At 42.1% G+C, this 17,392-nt stretch overlaps 1 protein-coding gene across 2 annotated transcripts; it reads left to right on the top strand.

Moving 5' to 3' along the window:
• The first annotated feature begins 756 nt into the window (after nt 1-756).
• slc7a9 (solute carrier family 7 member 9) lies at nt 757-14,292 on the top strand. Of its 2 annotated transcripts, XM_030377865.1 has the most exons (14): nt 757-911; nt 1,207-1,330; nt 2,499-2,621; nt 7,009-7,156; nt 7,506-7,748; nt 8,242-8,367; nt 8,512-8,611; nt 8,710-8,754; nt 9,325-9,448; nt 10,274-10,377; nt 10,490-10,586; nt 11,332-11,481; nt 12,051-12,225; nt 12,938-14,292. In XM_030377865.1, the coding sequence occupies exons 3-14, from the start codon at nt 2,523-2,525 to the stop codon at nt 12,997-12,999; spliced, it is 1,473 nt and encodes a 490-aa protein (XP_030233725.1). In that variant the 5' UTR covers nt 757-911; nt 1,207-1,330; nt 2,499-2,522; the 3' UTR covers nt 13,000-14,292. The 2 variants fall into 2 exon arrangements, with proteins under 2 accessions (XP_030233725.1, XP_030233724.1); XM_030377864.1 differs by lacking the exon at nt 1,207-1,330.
• The last annotated feature ends 3,100 nt before the right edge of the window (nt 14,293-17,392 follow it).

Below are 17,392 nucleotides of genomic sequence, written 5' to 3'. Positions count from 1 at the left end.
ATCTCATTTTAGTGAGGGTAATTTAGTATTATTCGATAAAGCTAGGAGAAATCTGAACTGCAAAATAAATACTTCATCAGCAGTTGAAACCGATTTTGATAACTTTACTTCTGACGTTCACATGGATGAAAATCAACTGTAGAGTGTGTGTGTATGTGTGTGTGTTTGCATCTGTGTGTGTGTGTGTGTGTGTGTGTGTGTGTGTGTGTGTGTGTGTGTGTGTGTGTGTGTGTGTGTGTGTGTGTGTGTGTGTGTGTGTGTGTGTGTGTGTGTGTGTGTGTGTGTGTGCTTCTGTGGGTGCACGCCTGTTTGTAATTTGCAGATATGCTATTGTAATCGGAGATAGCTTTGTGGGACAAGGAGCAAGCTGAGAATGCATAATTAATTATTGAAAGCAATAAAAAATTTGAATAAACATTGTTGGTGTCAAAAAATAATCAGTTATTAGTATAGCCTAACCAAACTGTTTGGTCATTTTCCAAGCAAAACATGAAGAGCCCTTATGAAAGCCATGCAGGGCTTACAGTGGCACCCTTTTGGGTCCAATTAAAGCGCAGATGGTTATCCATCCATTATACTGGGTACACTTTAATTGTTTTACTATACCCTATATAACTGTACTCTTCCTTGCTCTGCTCTAGAATATCATTGGTGCACTCATCTGTGTTGGCCTTATGTTAGCCCCTCCCTGTATTTCCAGCTGTCCAATCATGGGGTCCCAGCCTGAGGGGATCATAGTAGCAGAGAGCGAGGACCCCAAGCAACAAAGAGATCATTCAAATCAAGGCTAAGTTGGGTCAGCACCACTCAGGACTTCTGCTTTTGGATTGCATGCTATTGACCTCATGAAGTTGATGTTTTGAAATACTTCAAGGAGAGTGAGGAACTAGGGGAGGTGTCTCAGGTTATCTGTGAGTATAATTTAGATATTGGTCTTGATTTACTGTAACAACCTTACTCACTGTGTTGATGCACTGGGCATATCAAGCCTCTAGCTTTACACATTTGAATGTGCCATGCATGTTTTATTGATTAAATAAGCCTAGTAGTTGCATTGAATTGAATATATGTTTGTATACTGCTGATGTTTTCATTATGTGTGCGATTTGGACAGGAAGGAATGTGTTCAGCATTGCTTGCAGTCAAAGAAGTTAGGTCAAAGTGCAGAAGTAAATTGGGCTAAGTTGTGAGGCATGTCTGTTTCAGGACTCCCAGGGTGAAATGATGTAGTACGGATGAGGGAAGGTGTCGAAACATAGACGACGACAGGCAGCTGTGCCTATGACTGACTTTGTGGGTCGCTGATATTAGATTACTCAAGAAGCTATGGGTGAGGAAATAACACCGTGGTACGGTACTGGCTATGGCTGATCACAACAAACTAATTGACAGAAGTTTGACTCAGACTATTCATCAATAACCTGAAAGCCACATAGTGATATTTATGTAATCCGTTATTTAAACAGGTCGTATCATTGAGATCAGGAGCTCTTTTTCAAGAGAGACTTATGTACTAAATGTGTTTTAAATATGTACGTTTAAGCATAGACAGGCACACATTAATCACGGACACACATTATACATTTTCACCATAAAGAAAAGCATTAACTATTGTGATTGCAAAATGTACGACAATGTTTTTGATGAAGTAAGAGATTGTGGCATCAGATTTTCCGCGATCTCATTCAAATTGTCCGCAGCATAGTGTATGAACCCACTTTTCTCCATGTTTAAAAAAAGGAAAAGGAAAAGATACAGCTTATGTTAAAATGTCCTGTGACCACACTTTAAAAACTGTATTCAAATAAACCAGAAAGAGGAGAGGTAACAAGACAGTTTTTGCAGTAGAGCCTTATAAATTAGCAGCATAAAAATCAAGTCAATATTAGTTATAAAGCCCTTTATCAGTTACATCCTCAGGAGGGTGATTTTTGACAATGCTTCTCACTTCTGTTTATTATGGAATCTCGTATAAGATTGAATTGAGGTGTGAGAAATGTTTTACCTGTCGTAAACTACTGTGATACACAGGGTCAAGATGACCTTAATGATTGTTGATCATTATGTATATATATATATAGAACCATTGCCTTGCATATACATTGTCAGACAGATAGTTTGACCTGTTGGACCAGCGCTCACACAATGCTTTGGGAATTATTGACTCCAGTGAATGCAGATTACTGATTTGTCAACAGCCCCAAATACTCAATGATAAATAAGTCATCATCTTGCTGTGAGAAGCAAAAGTACAATACTTCAGTTACTTTTAGCTGAAATGGATTAGGGTGTAGCATTTTTTCTCTCAAATATACACAAACACATACACACACATACATATATAGGATAGATAGTACACATAAAATGCACTTATATATGCATTTGTCTTGTCTACAAGTTTGGTCATCGATCTACTTCTCCCATCATGTTGTCCCATCTCATGTTATTATGATGTTATTGCTATGGCCGAATTCATGGTATCGCTCTTCATCCTCCAGCACGGTGAATTGAAGACCAGCAGCATGAGAAAGAGGAGGGATTCCCAAAACGGCTGCGTCCCTAACGATGGCCAAAAGGCCTCCATGAAGCACCCTGCGAAGGCTACCGTTCTTCAGAAAGAGGTGAGGAACACTGGAACTACCGGATGGGTGTTTGTGCGTGTGTAAATGGTATGTTTAAGTTTAAAGTTGTGTCTGTGGACTTTACCATGCATTTAACCATGTGCATTTGACTTGTTGTTGTCAAATGTGTATGTGTGTGCAAACCATTTTGCTGGGCCATGCCTTTTACAACCATGATCACCTTCCCGGCCTCATTAGTGTGTAATTATCCTCCCCTAGACTTGACCCATTACCCCCCCTTACTATGCAGACTCTGTCAGTGTATTGAACAGGCTTGCCTCTTCTGTCTGGTGATTTGTTACAATTCCTAAAGATTTCTAGCTTAATCATAAATTACAAAGGCAAATTAATAATAAAGATAAAACATTTTATTTCTAACGCACTTTTCATCAACTCAATGACCTGCTACTTTGCAAATGAGAAAGGATAAAAACAACATAAAAGACTTTGAAACTAGCATAAATAGAGAAACAGAGAAAAACATTTAAAATAGTAGTTTAGCCAAAGGCTTTTCTAAAAAGAAGGGTTGCATTTGCATCTCCTGACATTGCCTCCTGCATTGGCCCAAAAACTGGTAACATATTCACATTGTACCCATGGCCGCTGTCTGAACTGCCACCCCCCCATACATATGCACCCATGTATGCCCCAACAACACACACACACACACACACACACACACACACACACACACACACACACACACACACACACACACACACACACACACACACACACACACACACACACACACACACACGCACACACACATACTCCACCCCCTTGTATCAGGCCGTACCAGGAGGACCCTCACCTAATATGAACACAGATCAGAGCCACTTAACATTGCTGTCCAGATTACCTTAAGTCATTGTAGGGGAAGTCCCGTGACACCCTTTTGTCCAAACTATTTTAACATTCATTCACGTGTGACTGTCAGGCAGAATTTAATTTGTCAAGTAATGCCTTACACCGAATGTACACTCTGGATAAATTATTATGATAAATAACACTTGTGCTATTTGCTATAATGGCTCATTTGTTAACAACTCTAAAAGTATTGCGTGAAACAGTGATGTTGAGGTTGATACCGTATGTCTAGTATCTAGAGTGCAATATGACAATGGAGACATTGTATTATAGGGAATATTTATACAACTTCTAGAGGAATCTAAGTTATATGTCTAACTTTCTAACTGATATGTCCTTCTCAAGGTTTCGTTCTTTGTTATTAGGTTTTATTTTATGGGGGGCCAGTAGGGTTAGAGGGGTGTCATAAGATGTGGCATGTGCAGCCCTTTAAGAATGTGACTGTGACTAAGGGATGGACAAATACAATTGTCTTGATCTGGCTTGACTCCAACACAGCATATCCCAAAGACTAGGTCGCGCCCCACAGGTGTGTGGATTTTAATTGGGTCACCAAATAAATTTGGAAAACGTAATGAAATGTAGTTTTTGGACAATACTATAGTGGCCCGAATTGCAACGCCACTACAACCATCCTTCCCGCTCTAGGTGTGTCTTTATCTCTGCTTGTCTTGTGTCGATGGCACAACAACAATCACAGTTTGATTGCTTATTCATATTATATTAAAGCCTACCATAAAATCTGTCACGGTACAATGTGCAGAGAGATTGCAAGCCTCTTAAGGCACAGGCTTTGTCGTTTGACAGGGCCTATATCGCTCTCTGCCGACCAAGTGAAGCGTGCAGCTAAAACCTCCTGTGGGTTGCAGTTGTTTTTTTAAAAGGTTCTCAGATGTCCTCCAGCTATTGATAGGATAGGTTTGTTTGTCTTGGTTCCTGGTGTTGGAGCAAGCTTCTCCCTCTAGAACTCCCCCAACTTCTGCGTCACAGGGGGTTCAAATCTATTTAACTCATACATTTGCCCCAGCCTTATCAAATCCTATTTCATTGCTCGTCAAGCAAGCCGGGGCCGAAATCCTGGGTAACCAACACTGGCTCGAATTAGAGTATACCCTTAACAGCATTCAGAGCTAATTGAGACTCAGGGGACCCCCCCCCCACACACTTGACCCCTTTCTGCAACATGTTAGTGAGTGGAGCTGTTCCAATTCATATTTCCAATAAAACCCACTTATCCCTAAAATTCTGATTAGCTGTCGGCGATTCCCAGGAAACGGAAAATCCACTATGGCTTTAACCTTCACTTACTGCGGGAGCAGTTAGTGATTCTCCCCGCTTTCCACTAAGAAGGTGACCTGGCCCTGCCCAAAATCACACTTGGGCTTGTTTACCACCAAAGGTGCCTCAGCGAGACATGCAAAGAAAGATTAAATGTGCTCCACGTGGCTCTCCCAGGTGTCGCTAAATACGACGATATCATCCATATATGTGACCACATTGTACAAGCCAATGGTCATCTGGTTCATTAACCTCTGAAAACAAGCTGATGCGTTGGTAAAACACGACAGGAATACAAGGCATTATGAGTAGTGAATGCTGACACCTCCCTAGAATGGACAGAAGTGGCACCTGGCCATAGCCCTTAAGCAGGTCAAACTTCGATACATAAAGGGCTCTGCCGACATGGCCGATGCAATCTTCTATTCAAGGGATGGGATATGCAATCGTTGTGTGTCACAACAACAATGCACAAACGGGGAGTACCCCTGTCCTTTGCTACCAAGACAACTGGGAAGTTCCACCCACTTACAAGACACCTTCTGAGGGGACAAATGGTAAGAATGTTGCTTTATTGGAGCAGCTGTTTGAGTGCCAACGTCATGTACTGTGAGCTGTGTCCACCCCGATGTGTCTTTAAGCAACCTTGGGTAAGAGTCAACCAGACCCACAACATCCTCAATTTTGGACGGTGTCAGATGAGGTAACTCGTGGTGGAAATCTAGCAGTGCTCCACTATTCTGAAGACGAGCACCCACAGGTTCGCGAGATGAATAACCGGCCTAGATTTCACCCTCCCGAGGATCTTGTACTTGTTGAAACATACTGGGGCTGCCTTCTACCCCCCCACGTACGATTAAGCAAATTCACATGGCACTGACCGTGTCTTCACACAGCGATTAGGAGAGCTAATTACATACCTGATCCATGATAATGATCCACCAGACCCTACAGCTAGGGATGTCCGGATGCTCTTGTGATAAGTTTTGAAATTATTGTATGCATGCCGATTGCCACACCCATTTTCGATGACCTACCATCGGATCTAGCCTGGAGACCATCCTGACCACGGACCTGACATGTTGTAGCACGAGGTCATTTTTTAATTTATTTTTTTTGTCTAGGAAATGGTGTCCTATTGGCTCACCCGAGTACCACATTGCCTGTCTGTTCGGTGGCTGCAACAAAATATTGTTGCAAGTGGCCTGGATGCATCGCCTTCACATGGTTTTTGCAAAGCTTTACATGTCTTAATGATATGATGTGGATGGTTCCAACATTCTCATATATTCTCGTTTTTTACATTTCTCACATTGCAAATATGTTTTTGGATGAGTTTCTGACAATGGCGTTTTAAGATGGGACATATGTAATTATAATTCGTAATCCCATGTTGCAAATATAACAACAACAAAAAACATTATACAATTCCAGGTCTTCTGGTTTTTTTTTGGTCGCTGTGTCATAATTCAGCTTAATTTTTTATATATTGTTGCTTAAGGCACACTTTCATTGACAAATTTTTTTCAAACTGGCACTGCACGTTGAAAAGGTTGCTGATCCCTGGCCTAGACACACCTCAACCTAATTGTTCTCAGTGCCTCAGTACCTCAACACCTCTGTCTTGTCTGGTATTTTATGTCTGCGTGAATGTTTATTTATGACTGGAGCCATGTCAAAGAAAATTGTGTGTAACAGACAATAAAGTCTTATCGTATCATAGCATGAAGTTATCAAACAATAGCCTCTTTGAAATGCCTAATTCGCAAACGGATGTTAGCCGTATTATAAAGTGATAAAGAAGTGGCAGTGATAATGATCCGGAACTGATAAAGGTTTGGGAAACACTGCTCTAACAGACAAACCTTGTCTAGATAAAGAGTTAATCTGCCAATATGTAGCCTGATAAGGAGACTGCGGGTTTGTTCCGGTGTGTTAAGGACTTTTTGAGTGTGTGTGTGTGTGTGTGTGTGTGTGTGTGTGTGTGTGTGTGTGTGTGTGTGTGTGTGTGTGTGTGTGTGTGTGTGTGTGTGTGTGTGTGTGTGTGTGTGTGTGAAACCCAAGTAGGGGGAGGCAGTGGGGGGAGAGAAAGAGAGAGTGAATGGAATGCAGTGCAGTCTGGCGCTGAGAGGGTCAATAGGGGCCTAGTGGTGGGAAAATCCATGTGTTCCAAGTGGAATATGTTAATAATTGAACTATATAAATCACTAAATAAACCTTTCTACCCCCCCATCCTCAGGTGAGCCTGCTGAGTGGGGTGTGCCTCATCGTGGGGACAATGATTGGCTCTGGGATCTTCATCTCCCCCAAGGCAGTGCTGCTGAACACAGGGGCCGTGGGGCCATGCCTGCTGGTCTGGGCTTCCTGCGGTCTGCTCTCTACGCTGGGTAGGGCAGGAGACGCACACACAGCAACCCACACTCAGATATTTGATATGAGTGACATTTGTATTGTGTGTTCCCCACGTGTTGTCCATGTACCGTAGGAGCCAACTCTGTGTGTGTGTGTGTGTGTGTGTGTGTGTGTGTGTGTGTGTGTGTGTGTGTGTGTGTGTGTTTGTTTGTGTGTGCTTTTTTCTGTCCGTGTGCATAAACGTTTGCGTGAGTGGAGATTTGTGTGCGGGCCTGTCCATGTGTGTCTGTGTGTGTGAGTGAGGGTCCCTCTATATATATGTGTGTGTGCATCCCTGTATGTCTTTGTGTACGCACGTCTCTCTCTGTAACCATGGGGATACAGGCGCCCTGTGCTACGCCGAGCTGGGGACCATGATCACCAAGTCTGGAGGGGAGTACAGCTACCTGATGGAGGGCTTCGGGCCCGTCGTCGCCTACCTCTACTCCTGGACCACCGCCATCGTCCTGAAGCCCTCCTCCTTCGCCATCATCTCCCTGAGCTTCGCCAAATACGCCGCCGCACCCTTCTACCCAGGATGCACCCCTCCCCTCATCGTCACCAAGTGTCTGGCGGCAGCATGCATATGTGAGCTATGCCGTCTTCACATAGTTATAGTAGTAGTACTAGCAGTTGTAGTAGAAGTAGTAGTAGTAGTAGTAGTATAAATGTGACAATGTGACAATCTTAACAACAATGATTTGATAGATGATGCTAACAATAATGATATGAAAGATAATGATATTAATACAATAATAATGATAACAATGATTTGATGATAATAATGCTAATGATATGATGATAACAATGATATGATAGAAAAGATAATTTGATCAAGTGTATGATAACAAAAATGATAATGCTAACCACAATGATAGTATGATAACGACAATTACATTTACAAAATAATGACAATATTGATATGATGAAAAAAACCACATAAGAATATGGTAATTACAACAATGATAAAATTGTTGTAATTATTATATTCTCATGTGAAAAAAACTACAATAAACTACAACGAGGTAAACAACACTACCTCATAGTGAATAAACATGTGTGTTTTGTGGCGCTCTCTCAGTGCTGATCACCCTGGTGAACTGCACTAGCGTCCGGCTCGCTAGCTTCGTCCAGAACTTCTTCACCGCGGCCAAGCTGATGATCATCTTCGTCATCGTGGTCTCTGGCCTCGTCATGTTGGCACAAGGTGAGCCTTCCCTTAGCTGGTCGTACATCTTCATCGTTACGTTACGCCGTTTCAATTCATCACGTCAGGGCCACATGTTTTCAATGTAACGTTTATATTTTTATATTCAAGCTGATGGTGGGATTTTCTCATAATTCCATCCAGGACACACCGAAAACTTTTCCAACTCCTTTGATGGTGGCTCGACCTCGTTCGGCACCATCGGACTTGCGTTTTACAACGGGCTCTGGGCGTATGATGGATGGTAAAAAACTGTTTTCTAAATGTACATTGATCTATGTATGTCCTGGCATATCCTGCCTCTCTTGTCACATATTAACATGTTCATTTTATTATTCACAGGAATCAACTGAACGTTATCACAGAGGAACTGAAGAATCCATACCGGTGAGAAAAAGAATACGATGTAACAGATATATTGGATTGCAGGATTGTAGGCAATACTCTGCCATATTGAAAGTATTTCAGGGATTTGTAGTACTGTAATAAATCAATGTAAATATGCTATTACGACCCTTAATGGGTATTTGACGTAGCAGGGACGTAATCTAGTATAAATGGATTACCACAACACTTTAACCAGGAGGCAGTCAAAAATAAAGCATCTAATATATACACACAAACACAGTAACAAAATAAAGGGATTTCTTTGGGGTAGCTAAGGCCAAAATAATAACCAAATGACCCTCTGTCGCTTTACCAAAACCCAGAGTCTAGGTTGAACAAAAGTAAACTTCAAAACAACCTCTATAACAAGCACAGGAGAAAAACTAAAAAGCAAAAAACTCAAAACAAGCAGCTTTATTCCACTATTTTTCTCTGCATATCTCAAACTTCTTCAAGAACCACCGACCAAAACCAAACCACTCCATCCACCTGCTACGCCTGTGTGTTTGTCTCACGCAGGTCCACAAATCTCAGGTCCAAGAATCTTTAACATAACTGTTTTTCTGTAAGGAACCTACCGTTGGCTGTCCTGATAGGGATTCCCCTGGTGTCGGCTTGCTACGTGTTGGTCAATGTGTCCTACTTCACCGTGATGACCACCACAGAGGTTCTGCAGTCGTCAGCAGTTGCTGTGGTGAGTGCAGAGGCCGTCGTGGTTTCAAAATAATTAAATAATAAAAATAAATATGAGAGAAATCAAAAGACAGCACCTTGCATAAATCCCATCATTGCGGCTCCTTTAGACATGTTTCAATCATGTGATCTGAATAAATCATTATAAAAAGTCCAAACTAGGAATTACAAAAAAATGACAGAATAGCCGGGCAACACATTCTTCTTCTTATTGATATAATTAGCAAAGGTTTTTGCTTGGAATGTGTGTGACATCATGTGCAACCCTCCTTAAGAAAACCTTCACATTGTATTGCCCTCATTCGGAGCAAAATACATAGGAGTATGCTATAGGGGCGCTTATAGAAGCTCAATCAATATACTCTTTTGAAAGACATTCTCATGTTGGCCTTCCATGATATTGTCCACCTGTCCAATCCCATCGACTATTGACTTTAAACAACAATCTGTTGAGGGGCTGTATGCCTACAGGGAACAAGGTGATCTGCTGATTGGCTGCAGACCAACAGTAACAACTTTTACTTATACTGCTTATTAACGTGTGTATGTGTAACACATGGAGCATTCTAGCTTGTGCAACCGAGTGACAGATGTCCTCCAGGGTAAACCTCACTCCCAACGCCTTAGCAACCCTACAACCACCGATCCCAAAGGCTGCGGTCATTTAGCATAGCGGTGTTCATGTTTCAATCGAGGGGTTGCCAGTTAGATCCCCCTGCTGCACGGCATCGGTAAACCCCTGTTACACTGGCCCCAGACATTGAATGTACTTGAGTGGAACCCCTTGCTATTCCCTAACAAGGGCTTCTGCTTGTGATTCCTCCAGACCTATGGGCACCGGGTCTTACATCCGGTGTCCTGGATCGTTCCTCTGTTCGTGGTCTTCTCCACCTTCGGCTCAGCCAATGGGAGCTGCTTCACTGCTGGCAGGTAGGACACACCCCCCCCCACCCCCACACCAAGAGAGACCACCACCATGACATCATCTTTGTGTTTACATGACAGCAGGTGAATAAAGTGCTCCCTCCCGTCTCTCCCCCAGACTGACCTACGTGGCTGGTAGGGAGGGTCACATGGTGAAGATCCTGTCCTACATCAGCCTGCGGCGCTACACCCCGGCCCCTGCACTCATGTTCAATGTAGGTCCTCCATCTCTTGTTCAATGTAGGTCCTTCATCTCTTGTTCAATGTAGGTCCTTCATCTCTTGTTCAATGTAGGTCCTTCATCTCTTGTTCAATGTAGGTCCTTCATCTCTTGTTCAATGTAGGTCCTTCATCTCTTGTTCAATGTAGCTCCTTCATCTCTTGTTCAATGTAGGTCCTTCATCTCTTGTTCAATGTAGGTCCTTCATCTCTTGTTCAATGTAGGTCCTTCATCTCTTGTTCAATGTAGGTCCTTCATCTCTTGTTCAATGTAAGTCCTTCATCTCTTGCATGTTGGAAAATGTATCTTCTGCTGTGTGGTATGTTTGACCACCTGGAGAGGGGTCGGGAGTTTGACCTCCCGCCTGATCGATCCTTGAGCAGGACACCTAACCCCTATCTGCTGTTAAATTACCTCTATGTGTCTGAATTCACTGTACGTTGCCTTGGCTATAACTAGTAAATCAGTAGTTCTCAATTGATCTAGCCTCACGACCCACTTGTAATTATTCATTTTCAATGACATATACATTTAACTTGTTTCGTGGTAAAGAACCATAGCTGTTACTTAGTATTATCTAGGGGTAAAGTCTGTCATCGACCCCAACCAACTAAGGTTTATTTTTCTGTCTCTTTCTCTCTGGCTCTCTCTGTCTCTCTCTCTCTCTCTCTCTCTCTCTCTCTCTCTCTCTCTCTCTCTCTCTCTCTCTCTCTCTCTCTCTCTCTCTCTCTCTCTCTCAGGGTCTTCTGGCCTTGTTCTACAGCATTCCCGCCGACATCGAGGTCCTCATAAACTACTTCAGCTTCGCCCAGTGGGCGTTCTACGGCCTCACTGCGTTGGCTCTCATCGTCATGCGCTTCACCCGCAAGGATCTGCCAAGGCCAGTCAGGGTAAACAGTGTTCCATACTCAGGGTATAGACCAGGGGTTAGAAACCCTTTCAGATGCAATTCCATACAAAATGAAAGTTCTTTAAATAGTATGCAGAAGAGACAAATAAGACTTTACATAATTATCATGATATTTTGATATTAAATCATTGGTATTTCAAAATGCGTTGTCATATTTCCTTTATCTGTCAACTCAGGAAACTCTTGAATTTTTTAAATGTATGGCTTGTAATGAACCTTGAAAAAAAGCCTTCTCCAAGAAAATCTAGCTTTGTATCATCATCATCATCATCATCATCATCATCATCATCAACAACAACCTTTATTCCCTAGCTTAGACCATAGATGGACTAGCTATAGACACAGGGAAGGGACAAAGAGGGAGGGCAGTGCAGGCTACATCATGTAAAGCATGTGCAGCTCAGTGCCAGAGCGCTTAATAGCAGGAGGGACTGAGATCAAGTCATGCCTTTAGAATCATTCAACGCAGAGCACAGGCTACAGGTTACACAGGGTTAACCTCATCGTAAACATGGTGATCTGATACTTTCGTGACTGTCTTGTGTGTAGATACCTATAGTGTTTGCAGTCCTGATGGTGCTCATATCTTGCTACCTGGTCCTGGCTCCCATCATTGACAAACCAGAAATGGAGTACCTCTACTGCACCATGTTCATCTTCAGCGGACTGGTCCTCTACTATCCATTTGTGTACCGCAAGGTGCGCTGGCTTAACAAGTACATAGGTAAGTGCTGCTTCCTGGTAGTGCTGTAAGGGCCTCCTTATGCACCTAGGGGCCATCTTGGTTGTAAATTGTAGCTGGTTGAGGAAAGCTACCACTTGGGACCGGGATAGCCCCTCCATAAGGCCAAATGCGTCTGTTTGGGGCTGATTGGGTTGTGTGGTCTATGTATAATACGGTACGACTAAATAGTCTCTTGTGCAGGGATTTCAATAATAATTATTACCTTTTAATAAGTATGATTTTATATGTGGGTTACATTTTGTAGTAAACTAGTAACTTGGAAAAATGCATTTTTGTTAAAAAGAAATACATTTCTGAGACCTTTTGGAATCAGGCCTGTGGAGTTTGTATGGTTGATGGCTTGTTTAAGCAGCTTCAAGTGGCCTGACCTGTTCTATGTTTTTAATGTTAACTTTAACACAAAAGTAAGGTGTTGGTGTCAACGACACAATTTACACTTTAAGACGGCTACCTGCAGTGACAGTAAACCATCTTAACAATAAGTTCAGACCTATTATATTGTTTTATGCCCGTATATACCCGTAGTAAATCAGTTATGTTCGTGAAGGATTCTTTATTTCCTGCTCTGTGAAAAGTTACTACAATCAAGATTATCTTCAGCTATTAACAAAAAAACACAACAGCTAAATTGTGTTTAATACCTGTTGGTTCAACCGTTGACCCTTTTTTCCTTCTAATCTTTTTTATTTAGAGCCTATAACCATGCATCTCCAGCTGTTGATGGAGGTTGTTCCTCCGGAAAATGTCCAATGACAATGGAGGGACCAGAAATGTTCCAATGACAATGGACACACAAGACTCAAATGACTTGAAGCTTTTCCCCATCTTCGCTCAACCCATCTTTGACATTGGTGCCAATTCAGAATATTTTGTTAATCCCGTGGGAAATTCGTCATGGATCTACGCAGTAGCCTCTGTAAGTCTGCTAGAGGAATTAATACGACAACGGTGCAACCACCTTTTTTTAAATGAACTCCAAAGAAAATTATCCAATGGATTCCAGCCTTGGAAACTAATGAAAGATCTTCATCAAAGAGTATTGGACAGCGAGGTCCAGCTCACTGCAGAGTCCATGGCATCTTTTACCCCGTGAAAGATGGAGGGTACATTAATTCTTAGAATTATTAAAAACTAGACTTTATACTGGGGCTTTCCCTATTATGGTCAACTCCTCATGGTGAAAACCTGAACAAGGTCAAGTCATACAAGCGCCTTTCAAACATGCAGCCCGATGTGGATCAAACTGTGTTTCAAAAATCAAAGATACAAACATATTTGGCTGTCGATTGATTTGGTAAATTATTTCTCTAATAAAAGTACTAAAAGACAAGGAAAGTTAATAAGATAAATAATTTGCCAATCAATCATAAACATTCACATGTGTTTGTATGTTTGATTATTCATGTTATTTAATCTATTCCGCTCATTTCCCTGCATAAGACCACTTCTGTCACGACCATGTGTTATGCTGTAACATAATTGGCACAATAATGTTACAGATTTCCCCATATGCATTTCAATGTCTTTCACTGTCACTATGTTATTTCCTTTATATCTTTGCAATGTAAACGTACCATACAGAACTCTGACATTTCATAATCTTCAGGTCTTAGGACTAGGACCATTTTCTTTTCATTTCAATGGGTAGACTATGCATCACTTTGCTGCCGTCATTTAAAGCATCACAAATGTTTTGCAATGGCTTTGTTGTGGATTTTCCTGTGTGCCTGCGGACACTTTGGAAATCAAATGTTTACTTTGTTGAAATTTATTCAAAAGTATGTCGATGTCACTACTGTAAGTAGGCTCAAACACCATTGGGTTAACTCATTTGGTAATATATTATGACTTCACAGACATTTATGGATGTAAAAACCTCTTAGATTGCAACTTTCAGACTGTTTGGTGCATCTGGTGTTTAGTGTTGGATTAGAAGAACATGTAAGAAGTAGTTTCTGGATGGGTCCCAATTATCAGTATAAGTATGATCATTTTTTTGATGATGTTTGCAAGAGATTATTAAACTTTTTTATGATTCTTATTCAATTTGGTCCTTCTTATTGCCCCCCTAAATAATATATCCCACACAGAAAGTTCCGGAGCATCACATCATTCAATTGTCTTTTTTCAGTAAGGTATTTTGAAGTATTTGAAAGATACATTTTCGGCTTTAAAAAACATTTCTGTGTGTTCGGTGATTTTACAATTTAAATACTTTACCGTCTGAATGGTTCTCTTTCAAAGTACAGCAGATGGCGGCAGAGCGCCATGTATGATTATTCTTCTGCCGCCAATTTGAACGTAAATTCCCAGTTTGCCGAAACGTTTTTTTTTAAAGTTTGGTTCAATTTGGGTTCATCAGACTAAATAGTAAAACTGTATAAACAACCTTGAAATGAGGCAAAATATAAAGCGAAACCCAGTGTTTAGTTGGAAACACCCATCGTGTCCCTACTGTCAAGAACAGTTAAACTGTATAAGTAAACCAATTGTTAAACCAACCAGGTATTTCAAGTCCAAGATATGTGTAGTTTTCCCCCAAAATATGCCTATACTGTGTGAGGGAACATTGACATGCACAATATGTAACACAATATGCAATTGAAGACACACACTCACACACACACACACACACACACACACACACACACACACACACACACACACACACACACACACACACACACACACACACACACACACACACACACACACACACACACATACTCAGACACATACACACCTGAATTAATGTGTAGACAGTTCCGTGGATAACCTAATTTGCATATTATTATCATCACATTGATAAGCTTTTCCAATCAGTTTAGTGAATTAGTATTCAGATTATAGGCACACATAATCACTCACAAAGCTCTGTATCTCAAACTGCATTATGTCGTTCGTCAACATGAGCTTCTGATGAAGTCTGCCCGAGGTTCCGACGTGGTTGAGTTATTGTAAACACAAGCAGCGTCATAAACCAAGCTGACACGATGCTGCTTTGCATTCATCAGAAAGTAAGTTGGCAACCCTAGTAGTCGGATGAAGTCTGTTAGGCCTAAGGTTCTAAAGTATTAGGCCTATATTGTCTTTTATATAAAAAGGTACAATGCAAAGTAATGCTGTATGAAAACAGGTATTTTGTCATAGAAATAGCCTTCTTCGAAAGGTGTCCGCCAACCTGCTGAACGCGAAGAAGATGCAATGTAAGTCTACTGTGATGTTAAACCTTCCTCTACCACTAGATGGCGTAGTTGGATAAGCATTCAGCAGCAACGGGGAGACCACAGCCCCACAAACATTGCTGGTGATCCGTCTGCAGGAATAAAAGCTGACATTCCCTTCTCCCGGAGACAGACTGCTCAATGTCTTATGGCCCGGCTCCCAGAATGTCCCCGCTTTGCCCTTGTTCTGATAAACGTTTTGAAGAAAACGCCTTCATATGAATTATCACATATTGAGCTGCCGTTCTCCCACAAACATCTCATCTATTATGTCTATTAGGGCCCTTTCCCGGCTTCCCTGTGTATGATTGCTTGACTTTCCATAGCCTGCTTGAAGAGTTACAGCTCCCTAACAAACCAAAGTCAAAAGGGAGACACAAATATCCGGTTTAATAGTCGTTTATTTTGGTGTGCAGACAGCAAAACATTAATTTTCCAATCAAACGTGGGATGTGTCCCTTCCTAGACAGGCCCTTCAAACCGAAACCATCTGAAAATCTAATAATGCATTTATTGATAATTTATTGGCCAAGATCTGCCTCTAAAGCTCTCATTTGGATGTGTTTTATTATTCAATGCCTTAATCAATAACAGACATTTAGAATTACGATGTTTGTGTTGTGAGATGTCTTTGCTCTTATTGGTATTTGTAAATCATTAGCAATTAGTTTGCTCAAATCTTTGGGGGGGGGGGGGGGGGGGGGATTACTTGAGGATTTAGTTGAAGTAGCCTACTGAGCGCAGAAACTAGTGTCGGAGCCGAGGATCAGCGAGGCAGGTCATTGATGTCTCACTGTCCTCCAGATGACAACTACTGACAACAACAACCAATTCTAAGACTCTCTTTATCACACACACACACACACACACACACACACACACACACACACACACACACACACACACACACACACACACACACACACACACACACACACACACACACACACACACACACACACAGGGCCGTCGGACTGCGGGGACAAAGGGGACAGTTGTGGGGGGGCCCAAGGCAGAGGGGGGGCCCATGACCAAAATTTTTTTTTTTTTTATCCCTCCCCCCGTCAACAATCGCTTCCCCCCCCCCAAGGGCCCAGGATTTGGTGCTACGGCCCTGCACACACACACACACACACACACACACACACACACACACACACACACACACACACACACACACACACACACACACACACACACGCACACACAGAAACACACACACAAACACAGAAATTTGACAGAAACGCACACTGTTTCTTACTTTTTTTAGTCTTACACACAATGCCACTTGTTTTCTCTAGGTCTAAAACATCCTTTCTTGCCCTCTCCCTCTTCTGTTTCTCTTGCCCATGTCCAAGGATGTCCCTTGCCCAAGGATTTTCTCTGTGTTTTCTTTGATCTCTCTCCTCTTCCTCATCCCTCCTCCTCCGCTTCCTCCATACCTGTGATAGGCTCTCCTCTCCAACTTTAATAGAGCAACTTGAAGATCAATATTTTATGTTTCCATGTGGAGTCTTTGACTCAACGTAGCTGAGGACATATTTATGAGTCTACATAAACACATATGCACTTTTCTATTTTCCCCGTGTTTCCATTGGACAAGCAATAAGCCGCAGAGCAACAGATATGCAGATGTTTGTGTGTCTGTGTTGGCGTGTGTTAAATTGTGTTTGTGAACATGCGCTGCATAAATTCAGGGTGCGCGATCGCATATAGAAATGCGGGGCTGGCTAATTCCTCGCTGTGCGTGTTCCGGTCGTGCCCCAGCTGTAGTTGCTGGCTGTTTTGAGGTGCTTTGATCAGCATATACAGAGAGGTGGCAGGGAGCGCTGCTATACGCCCGGGCCCACCGCACGTTCACCACGCTGTGGGAGAGATGGGCTCGCTATGTGGGTGTGGGGATGTGTGCGAAGGAGAAGAAA

The sequence above is a fragment of the Gadus morhua genome, chromosome 14 (assembly GCF_902167405.1).
Source record: "Gadus morhua chromosome 14, gadMor3.0, whole genome shotgun sequence".
NCBI classification, from domain to species: Eukaryota; Metazoa; Chordata; class Actinopteri; order Gadiformes; family Gadidae; genus Gadus; species Gadus morhua.
The sequence above is the reverse complement of the archived record's forward strand: the minus strand, read 5'-3'. Positions and strand labels throughout refer to the sequence as shown.

What these genes read in the sequence shown, in the direction of transcription:
- slc7a9 (XM_030377864.1), top strand. Translation starts at nt 2,523, where the DNA reads ATGAGAAAGAGGAGGGATTCCCAAAACGGCTGCGTCCCTAACGATGGC. An exon ending in CGGTCTGCTCTCTACGCTGG is followed by an intron (nt 7,157 to 7,505) that starts GTAGGGCAGGAG and finishes ATGGGGATACAG; the next exon opens with GCGCCCTGTGCTACGCCGAG. An exon ending in CTGGCTTAACAAGTACATAG is followed by an intron (nt 12,226 to 12,937) that starts GTAAGTGCTGCT and finishes TTTTTTATTTAG; the next exon opens with AGCCTATAACCATGCATCTC.